The 9,714-nt window shown below is 46.5% G+C and overlaps 1 protein-coding gene across 3 annotated transcripts; it reads right to left on the reverse strand.

The window, feature by feature from the left end:
• Positions 1-1,434: 1,434 nt before the first annotated feature.
• Positions 1,435-9,509, reverse strand: CBLN3 (cerebellin 3 precursor). 3 transcript variants are annotated; one of them, XM_036844290.1, is made up of 4 exons: positions 8,802-9,508; positions 8,389-8,508; positions 7,936-8,049; positions 1,437-1,648 (listed from the first exon to the last, which is right to left on the reverse strand). In XM_036844290.1, the coding sequence occupies exons 1-4, from the start codon at positions 9,099-9,101 to the stop codon at positions 1,556-1,558; spliced, it is 627 nt and encodes a 208-aa protein (XP_036700185.1). In that variant the 5' UTR covers positions 9,102-9,508; the 3' UTR covers positions 1,437-1,555. The 3 variants fall into 3 exon arrangements, with proteins under 3 accessions (XP_036700187.1, XP_036700185.1, XP_036700186.1); XM_036844292.1 differs by lacking the exon at positions 7,936-8,049 and having other exon boundaries at positions 1,435-1,648; positions 8,802-9,509; XM_036844291.1 differs by lacking the exon at positions 1,437-1,648 and having other exon boundaries at positions 6,477-8,049; positions 8,802-9,504.
• Between the last annotated feature and the right edge of the window lie 205 nt (positions 9,510-9,714).

Consider the following 9,714-nt stretch of genomic DNA (forward strand, 5'->3'; position numbering starts at 1 on the left):
TTGGGGCACTGGCAGGTGAGCTTCCCAAGTCTCTAACAGAGAAATTACAAAGTCACCAGTAGGCAGACAGTCCCAGACATAAGCAAAAATATTATATAAAGAACGTCCTGCAGTGTATCTCATTCTCATGTTAAAAAGTACATAAACTACTAACACAATATTGTAAATCAACTATACTCAAATAACAAATTTTAAAAAATGTACATTAACTATCTGGTGAGATGGGGACCCCCTAAGCTTTGCTATACCATGTTTTCCTAGGGACAGTTTATGATGTCCTTGTGTTTCCGGGTAGAAGTGAACACACCTGAAAGAAAGCAGCATTATAACAGGTAAATGGCTACAATAAAACAAAAATCCTACTCACTTTTTTTTTTTTTAAATAAATTTATTTATTTATTTATTTATTTTTGGCTGTGTTGGGTCTTCGTTTCTGTGCGAGGGCTTTCTCTAGTTGTGGCGAGTGGGGGCCACTCTTCATCGCTGTGCGCGGGCCTCTCACTGTCGCGGCCTCTCTTGTTGCGGAGCACAGGCTCCAGACGTGCAGGCTCAGTAGTTGTGAAGCACGGGCCTAGCCGCTCCGCGGCATGTGGGATCTTCCCAGACCAGGGCTTGAACCCGTGTCCCCTGCATTGGCAGGCAGATTCTCAACCACTGCGCCACCAGGGAAGCCCCTTTTAACATCTTTATTGGAGTACAATTGCTTTGCAGTGTTATGTTAGTTACTGCTGTATAACAAAGTGAATCAGCTATATGCATATATATATCCCCATATCCCCTCCCTCTTGTGTCTCCCTCCCACCCTCCCTATCCCACCACTCTAGGTGATTGCAAAACACCGAGCTGATCTCCCTCTGCTATGCAGCTGCTTCCCACTAGCTATCTATTTTACATTTGGTAGTGTATATATGTTCATGTCACTCTCTCACTTCGTCCCAGCTTACCCTTCCCCCTCCCCGTGTCCTCAAGTTAGAGGTGATACAAACAGATGGAGAGATATACCATGTTCTTGGGTTGGAAGAATCAACATTGTGAAAATGACTATACTACCCAAAGCAATCTACAGATTCAATGCAATCCCTATCAAACTACCAATGGCATTTTTCACAGAACTAGAACAAAAAATTGTACAATTTGTATGGAAACACAAAAGACCCCGAATAGCCAAAGCAATCTTGAGAAAGAAGAACGGAGCTGGTGGAATCAGGCTCCCGGACTTCAGACTATACTACCAAGCTACAGTAATCAAGACAGTATGGTACTGACACAGAAACAGAAATATAGATCAATGGAACAGGATAGAAAGCCCAGAGATAAACCCATGCACATATGGTCACTTTATCTTTGATAAAGGAGGCAAGAGTGTACAGTGGAGAAAAGACAGCCTCTTCAATAAGTGGTGCTGGGAAAACTGGACAGCTGCATGTAAAAGAATGAAATTAGAACACTTCCTAGCACCATACAGAAAAATAAACTCAAAATGGATTAAAGACCTACCCACTTTTTAAAGATTGTCCAAGAATCCCTGGGACATGTACCAGTTTTAACTTGTTTCCTAATTCATATGGTAACAGTAACTTACATATAGTGGATACTTGCTCTGTGCTTTCCAACGCTGTGGGATATATACCATGTTTCTCTTCATTGTCTAGAGGAAGAAAATGAGGCAAGGGGAGTTTGAGTTATTTGCCGAAGGTCATATGCAGCTACTAAGTGAGAGGCTCCAGTGCCCACCACCTTCACCACTATGCTCACTGCTTCTCATGCAAGTATATTCACTTTGTTGCTAGAGTTACTTTCTCCCCACTAATCTATGGCCTCTCTATCCTTTATTAATGTATGATATTAATATACATTAGTATACTGTATATTAAGATTTCTCCATTTCAGTTTGGTCCAGATTAAGATGATTTACAAACTAAAACAGAGCCTGGTTTACCTCAGTTGGGTCCAAGAACAATTCTGTTGGCCCTGATAAATTTTGACGCGAATGCCATGCCCTCGTTTTCTGAGCTATAATGAGAAAATCTCTATTTTGAGTTGCCACTTAGGCATTTTACAGTATAATGACCCTGCTCACATCCAGAGTCTGGACATTTAGATAAGGACCTGAGTTTAGGACTCCTGCCCCAAATTCCCGCTTGCTTTTCCTGGGGCGCCTTTTGAAATGACCACTTATAGTTGAGCCCGGGTAAAGTTAGTGACCTGCACCCCAACTACCTTACACATAATAGGTTCTTGCTATCCTGCTCACATGTGAACTGGGGCAGAGGACTGTCCTTCTCCTGGCTCACTGCTTCCCTTTTCCCCCTCCTGGTTTCTGGGATCTGTAAGTAATAAATCTTTAAACTTTACTTCCTTTGTGTGAGTGTACTACACCTTCAATCAAAACGACTACAGAGTTTTTACTTCCCCAGATGGGGAACCGAGGGAGCTACCTCCTGACCCCATGTGGTGGCCTGTGCTTCCGCATTCAGCAGATCATAATCTGCATATCCTTAATTTAATACACCAGCTATGGGTCCCGCAACACACAAGGGGGTGCCATTTTCCCTCAGCTAATAAATAGTGCTATTTTGTAAGATGGTGAAAAATGAATCAGGGGAGGTCACAGCAGCTGGATTGCAAAGGACCTAAAAAAAAAAACCACGTTAAGCAATATGGATTTAATCCTAGACCCTCTCCCTTCCCCACAATACCCTAAAGGGCTTTAGGCAGTGAAGTTGCCACTCTGGCAACCCCCGTGTGGAGAATGGACTCAGAGAAGCAAAACTGGAGGCCAAGGGGCCAATTAGGAAGCTTTCGTAGAACTCTGAGATATTGGTAGCCAGATGGATGGAAAACAATGGATGGAACTGATTTATGGGGGTTATGGGAGAGGGAGGAATCGAGGATCATGGCTGGTGTTTGGTTAGGGCAACAGGGACGTTCTATTTTTAGACACAGAGAATAAGGGAGAAAACAGATTTCGGGAGGAAAGACTCTAATTTTAGCAGGTTGACTTTAAGGTGGGCTAGGCAAAGTAGGAGTCTGACATTTGGGAGGGAGGTCCTGGATAGAGATAAAAAATGTGGAAGTTGTCAGCATATGGATGGAGATTCAGGCTTTTGAGAGTGTGTCAGGATGAAAGGAATCCTAGGGCAGAACCTTGAGGGAAACTGACATTTATGAGATGGGCAGAGGTACAGGAGGCTGAAAAAGAAAGTGGCCTCAGCAGACAGGTGGAAGCAGAGCCCAGAGCATGCACAGTCAGGGAAATGGGGGCGGGAGCGCTTCTAGAAGGAGGGTGTGGCCAACAGGGTCAAATGTTAGGGAGAGCCTGAGTGACAGAGGACTAGATGATAGTGACATTAGTGACGCAGAAGTTGTGAGTGACTAGCTGAGGGCAGTTTAGGTGGAGCAGCAGAGGCCACAGTTGACTTAAGGGGTGAGCAACTGGTAAGCATAGATATTTGGCTCTAAAGGGGAGGAGAGGTGACGCTAACTAGCATATAAAGCTGAGGGTAACCATATAGCTACCACTGTTTCCATATCCATCATTTTTTGTTTTAGACTTAAGAGACTTGCGTCTATTTAACTGCTCAACAGAAGGAGTGAGTAGGGAGGGAGACATTGAACATACAGGAGGGAGGAGAGGAAAAGAAAAGAGCATGTTTCCAGGAAATGGAATCCATGACTGGTGGATGAAGATAGCCACCTTGACAGAAAGAAGGACACGACGTCTACTGAGCCAGACAGGAAGGAGAGATGAGGAGGAAGGTGAGTTTTCGGATGCGCTGGTGGGAAGTGTTCCTCCTGGGGTTCCTGCTTTCTCAGTGAAGTAGAAGGTGAAGAATCTGCTGCTGGCAATGGGGGCAGTTGGAGGAGTAAAAGTTTTAAGGAGAGAACAGAAGCCTTCAGTTGGATTCCAGGGAAGATGAGGAAAGAAGCTGGCAAAGGAAACCACAGAAGAATTGCTTGGAGAATTGCTCCAGGGGTGGCTGGAGACCATGGACTTAGATCCACAGCATATCCTTCAGCAGGACTTTTCTCTGTAGCAATCAGCTGCCAGGGCGTGGGTGTAGGGAAGGCAGACAGTTGGATTCTATTCTTAGGATCCTTAGAGTCCTAGGAGATTTTTGTGCCTGGAGAGGAACACTAGCCACCATCTGTACTTTATTTATTGTTTAATTAATTTACTTCATAAACCTACTTAAGCAAAACTTGTCGCAACATTTAAACACTATATAACCAAGTAAAAATCTACACATTTTACAAATCAAATTATTTAAACATTGATTGCAAACTTAAATCTTCCTATACATTTCAATCAAATCATCAGTATAATATGTCAGCTTCTCTAAAAGCATCAAGCATTTTGGTAAAGCACACACATCTTACAAGGATTATAAAAATTTTTACACCTACTCTTATACTCATTATAAAAATGGGTTTGTAGACCCAAGAGAAGGACACTATCTCAGTTCAGACCAATTTTTGAAGTTGGATATCCAAAAGAAGAATATTATCTCAGTGCAGATGAAGTTTTGAATTATTAATCAATGAATTCTTGGTTGGGACCTGGGAAATACTTTACCTTCTAAGATGATGAAAATCTGAGCCAGTGCTTATCTTATATATCACTAGAACTTTTCAAGTCCACACTTTTTGCATGAATTAGTGTATTGTAACTGGATGACTTTTCTTTAAACGATGTCATCTTTAAGTTTAATGACTATGATATGCAGATGTCCCAGAGATGTCCATGCCCAAACCTCTTATGTTTAACAGTAAAGGGACATTTTCTATGTAATTAAAGTTACGCACCTTAAAATAGAGAGCTTATCCTGGATTATCTGTGTGGGCCCAATCTAATCACAAGAACCCTTAAAATCAGAGAATTTTTAAAGTCAGAGACATGACAGAAGGGTAGGTCAGAGAGGTTCAAACTGTGAGAAGGACTTGGCCTGACGTTTTTGGCCCAGAGATTGATGGCAAGGAACCTCAGTCCTACAACCATAAGGAACTGAATTCTGAATGAGCTTGGGAGTGGATTCTTCTACTTCAGTAAGGAAGGCAGCCCTGCCTACACCTTTCTTTTGACCTAATGAAACCAGAATCCAGTCATGCTCTGCTGGACTTCTGACCTACAGAAACTGTGAGATAATAAATAGTTCAAAGTTGTGTTAAGACACTACTTTGTGGTAATTATTACACAGCAATAGGAAACTAATACAATAACTTTACTGACATTATTTACAAATTTATCTAGCTCATTTGCATTTTTACAAACTTCCCCAATATCCCCAATATTGTTGTTTTCCCTAATATCCAATCTCCTCTTCTTCCTTATTATGTAACTCCTGACTTTTAGCTGGGCATAGCTGCCTGGAATAAAGACTCTATTTCCTAGCCTCTCTCCCTTGCCTGGTGTGGCTAGATATGACTAAATTCTAGCCAATGAGATGCAAACAGAACTGTTGGAGGTACCTCTCAGAAAGCTTCTTTAAAAGGAAATGGGTTTGCCCTTCCTTCCTCCTTCCTGGGACTGTAAGGGTGAAGTAATGGCTGGAGCTCAAGGAGCTATCTTGGGTCAGGAGGTGATATGCTAAAGGTCGTAGAACAGCAAGAAAGGAAACTGGGCTGTGGTGATCATAAAACTGCCATCCAACCCTGCACTCTTTATTTGCAGATTCTTCTATGTGAGACAGAAGTAATCTGCCATCTTGTTTAACCCATTATTATTTTGGGTTTTACTGTTACTGTAATCTCATTATAATTAGTAGTGTAGTATAGAGGCCCCCTTTCCCAAGAAATGAAGGATCATGTTTGAGCAGTGAGCAGTTATCTTTTGGATGTTTGCCTAATTCATGTTCATGTAACACACTGTTGGAGCTTCTTTCTTCCTAGTTGTAATATATGACCAGATGGTGCCAATCAGTCTCTTTCATTTTTGATACAGTTTCAACTTTTTCTGGAATTACTGAGAGCTCTCTGGATCCACCCCTCCCTACTTATGCAGATAAAGAAAAATAAATGCACCTTATGAATAGATATAATATCTGCTATACTTATACTCTTCTACTTATCAAAATTAACTAAAAATATCCTATTATAGTCATACTTCTTCGTTCAGTATATTAACTACATTTTTGCACATTGTAGAGTTACTTTTTCCTTTTTGAAAATCACAACAGAGTTGTGGATTTTAAAAATTCACCTTGTTCCAATTAACAATATTATTTTCCTTTTGATTATCAAATTGTCACAGAATGTCAATTTGTGGAAGCCTATTAAAATTGGTTCCTTTGCCTTCTCAGCTCTACCCTACATTTAAGAAAGTATCTTTGCTTTTTGTCTTCATCAATAGGTTCCAGGCCTAGAGTTATTTATGACATGGAGCTATTCTCCAAGGGACCTTGAGTCCTTTTAAAGGTGAATAATATTTGAGGCAAAGATTCAGGTGCTAAGAATGCATATCAGATTTTTTCCTGATGTTGTTTCTATGCCGCTTTAGTGACAAAGTTTGAAAAAGTTATTTCTTTTGAAAACCACAAATTCACATTGGTATTTCCTATTTAACTCAGGCACTACCAAATCCTCTTTTATTTGACTCTGACATACAGTTTTACATTTATTTTCCCTACAGCATACCTGCTTGTATCCTGTAACCCCTGAACCCAGTTGTAATGTCGTGTTCTCTCTTTAGTGATCCTGTAGGGTCTCACTGAGCATCATTCTCTAATTACTTTATTGATAGATTCATCCATGCTGGGCCAATGGGACAGAGAGATGAGACAGAGTTTATAATACTGGAAGGAGAGTGGTTGAAAGGATGCATTATGGAATCCAAGGAATTTTAAGGAGGAGGATAGGACAGCACAAATCAGGAGAAAGAAGAGAGGTTGTGGGATAGTGTGGGACAGGTACAGTGAAGGTCCCTGAGAGAGCTGGGAGGAAGGAGGTGGTGGTCAGAGCGTGAAGTGATTGAACTTAAGACTACAAAGGTGGAGCAGTTCTAGGAGGGGGCCACGGTCATTGATGTGTTCCATGCCTGGAGATCTACAATTGCCCACATGTGACCTACCTCCACCTCCAGCTGCCAAAGGAACCTCTGTATACCCACTCTCGGCTAAAGCAAACATACACACCCATGTCTTGGGTGGGGAGATGAGGGCCAGAGTCCATCTGGGATCTGCCACAAATAGACGCCCGGTTCACCGTCTGCTGGCTGCCCCAATGTACATGGAAAATGTATACTGTGCTCAGGCTGGGTGCATGCCCCCTTCCTGCTGCACCAGCCACAGGCTCTGGGCTGCTCTGTGGCCCCCCCCACAGTTCTGCTACTGGCTGAGCCTCCCTCCTGCTCTAGTCCGCACGGTGCTGGCTCAGCTTCTGACTGTGCTGGCCGAGCTCTGTGATGCTGGCATTCCTCACAGGAAGGATCCTGCTGGGTATGCTGAGGCTAGTCCATCTGGTCCCCTGTAGGGGCCTGTCAGGCTCACCTGTACCACCTGTTCCCAAATAGCACTGAGCAGGAAGCTGGGTTGGAGTTGGGGGACAGGAGGAGCAGAGTCTGCAAAGTAGCACAGGCCTCCCTACCTGCCAAACCCTGCCCTGATCCTAGGGCTGCAGGCAGAAAGAGATGCAGTGAGAGGCAACCGTGAGGGGTAGGTTAAGAGGGGCAGGTCCCGAGACACCAGAGCTCTACTCTTCACCTTGGATGTTTGGCACAGGGTCCCATGCAAGGACGTGGAATAAAGGCAGCCAGAGGGAGTCTCTCTCCTGCCCTAAAGATGCTACTTCTGGGGCAGGAGAGGGCAGAGGGCAGGGGTCAGGGGCTAGATTTCCATCCTTGAAAGGCTTGAGTCCTCAGAGTGGGAAAATGAGGAAGCCAGAGAAGCTTGAATATTTCCAGCCACCCAGCAGGTTCCCTCGACGCAGGCGCAGAGATACCCGGTCCCCGGGGTCCAGGGGCAGTAGCACAGAGCTGGTGGCTGCCTCCCGGGTCACGTCTGGGTCGTTGGCAAAGGCCGAGATGACAGGCCATGTGTTCAGCATCAGGCTCACCTGGGGAGGGGAGCCGAGTCAGCACCTCACCCCAGTCCTTGTCCCAGGACCCCCACTTGCCTGAGGGCTTCCTTCCATCTCTGCAGCCCCAGAGGGACACTCTGGAACCTGGGAACCTGAGGCTCAGAGCACCCTCCTGGGAGGGCTGAGAGGTGGCCGGTGTTGGACTCTGTGCCTCCTTCACAGTCTCTGCTAGGCGGGCCCTTTCCCGCCTTGCTCCTGCCCCCCCAGGATGCAGGCCAATGGAGGTCTGCCTGGGGATCCCCTGGGCTCCACTTATTCCCCCCTTCCCTTCCCCTCCTGAGCCGGGGATGGGACAGGGCCTAGGGTTCAGGTCACCTGGACAGTCTGGCGGTTGTACACCTTCACCACATGGAACCGGAAGCTGTAGACGCCCCGGACAGGGGCCACGAAGGAGCCTGAGGCCCGGTCAAAGCCACCGCCCTCGTTCACCAGGACCTGTGAGAAGCGACCCTACTGAGTGGGGCTTGGGGATGCCTGGGGCTCGGGGAAACCAGGATTGGGGGGAAGGGGCAGTGAGTAAGGAAAGGAAGGGGTGGCAAGTAGACCAAACAGGAGGAATGCACGGATTCAAAAGCAATGGTGAGAAAGGGCAAGGAGGGTGTGGTGGGAATGAAGGGAAGGGAGACGGGCAGCGGGCTTGGGGGCAACTGGCCGCAGCAGGTCTGTTTCCTTAGCAGCAGAGTGGGTTTGGACAGTGATTCCAGGTCTTTGCAGGGTAGAGGGATTACCTGGTCGAAGTATATGGCTCCACTGGTGCCATTGCCGATCTCCCCTGCTGGCTCGTGGTGGTGGCTTCGGACTGCAGCAAATGCCACTCTTCCAGGGGGCGCCTCTCCCAGGGCTGCTCCCCCTGGCCCCCCTGAAGCAGCTCGGCTGGGCTCACAGACCACCAGGCACTCACCTTCCAGGAGGACTGGCTCTGTCCCCTCCTGGGCCCACCCGGTCCTCAGGGCCAGAAGTGTCAGGGCCAAGGTCAGCCCGGGGCTGAGTGAGGGACCTGGTGGCCAGTGTCGCTTTGCTCCCAGCATGGCTGAGTGGCTCTGTGACCCACAAGCCTTCTCTGTCTGCTCCTTGGTTTTGCCCACCTCTCCTCCAAGCTCTCACCACCCCTCACCCTGCTTCTCAGCCCTCTCTCTGGGACTCATGGTCACCTGGTTTTGGCATCTCCCTCTCCATCCCTCTCTGTGCCCCACGACTCTGTCCTGCCTCTCACTCCTGCTGTCACTGCAGTTCCTGCCTCCTCGGCAGGGCACAAAATGACAGCAGCTGGGCTCTGGGAGGGAGAGGAGAAATGAGGCAGCCATACAGGAGGGCTACAGCCAGAACCCCAGGGCAGCCCCTCCCGAGAGCACTGAAGGCTGGAACTGGGACGACAGAGAACATGGGTGTCTGTGTGAGACTGCGAGTTCCTGTATGTGTATGTGTGTGTGTGTGTGCGTATGTGTGAGACAGCTCCTACAGCTCCTCCCCTCACTCCTCCCCTCTTCAAAATCCCTCGCAAGTCAGCAGCCCTCTTAGCAGCATCTTTTCCACCGTTGGAAAAAAGGGAGTGTCCTTGTGTTTCCCCCGCAATTGTTTTGGTGGAAAGCGCTTGGCCCAACAGTGTCACTATCCTGTGACCCTGGGCCCGTCTCTTCCTTT

Source organism: Balaenoptera musculus, chromosome 2 (assembly GCF_009873245.2).
Source record: "Balaenoptera musculus isolate JJ_BM4_2016_0621 chromosome 2, mBalMus1.pri.v3, whole genome shotgun sequence".
Lineage (NCBI taxonomy): Eukaryota > Metazoa > Chordata > Mammalia > Artiodactyla > Balaenopteridae > Balaenoptera > Balaenoptera musculus.

Bases quoted from the DNA above. Each gene is read 5' to 3' on its own strand.
- CBLN3 (XM_036844290.1), bottom strand. From the start codon at position 9,101: ATGCTGGGAGCAAAGCGACACTGGCCACCAGGTCCCTCACTCAGCCCC. The intron at 8,509-8,801 runs GTAATCCCTCTA...CGCTTCTCACAG, and splicing joins GAGCCATATACTTCGACCAG to GTCCTGGTGAACGAGGGCGG. The intron at 8,050-8,388 runs GTGACCTGAACC...TCCCCTCCCCAG, and splicing joins ACAACCGCCAGACTGTCCAG to GTGAGCCTGATGCTGAACAC.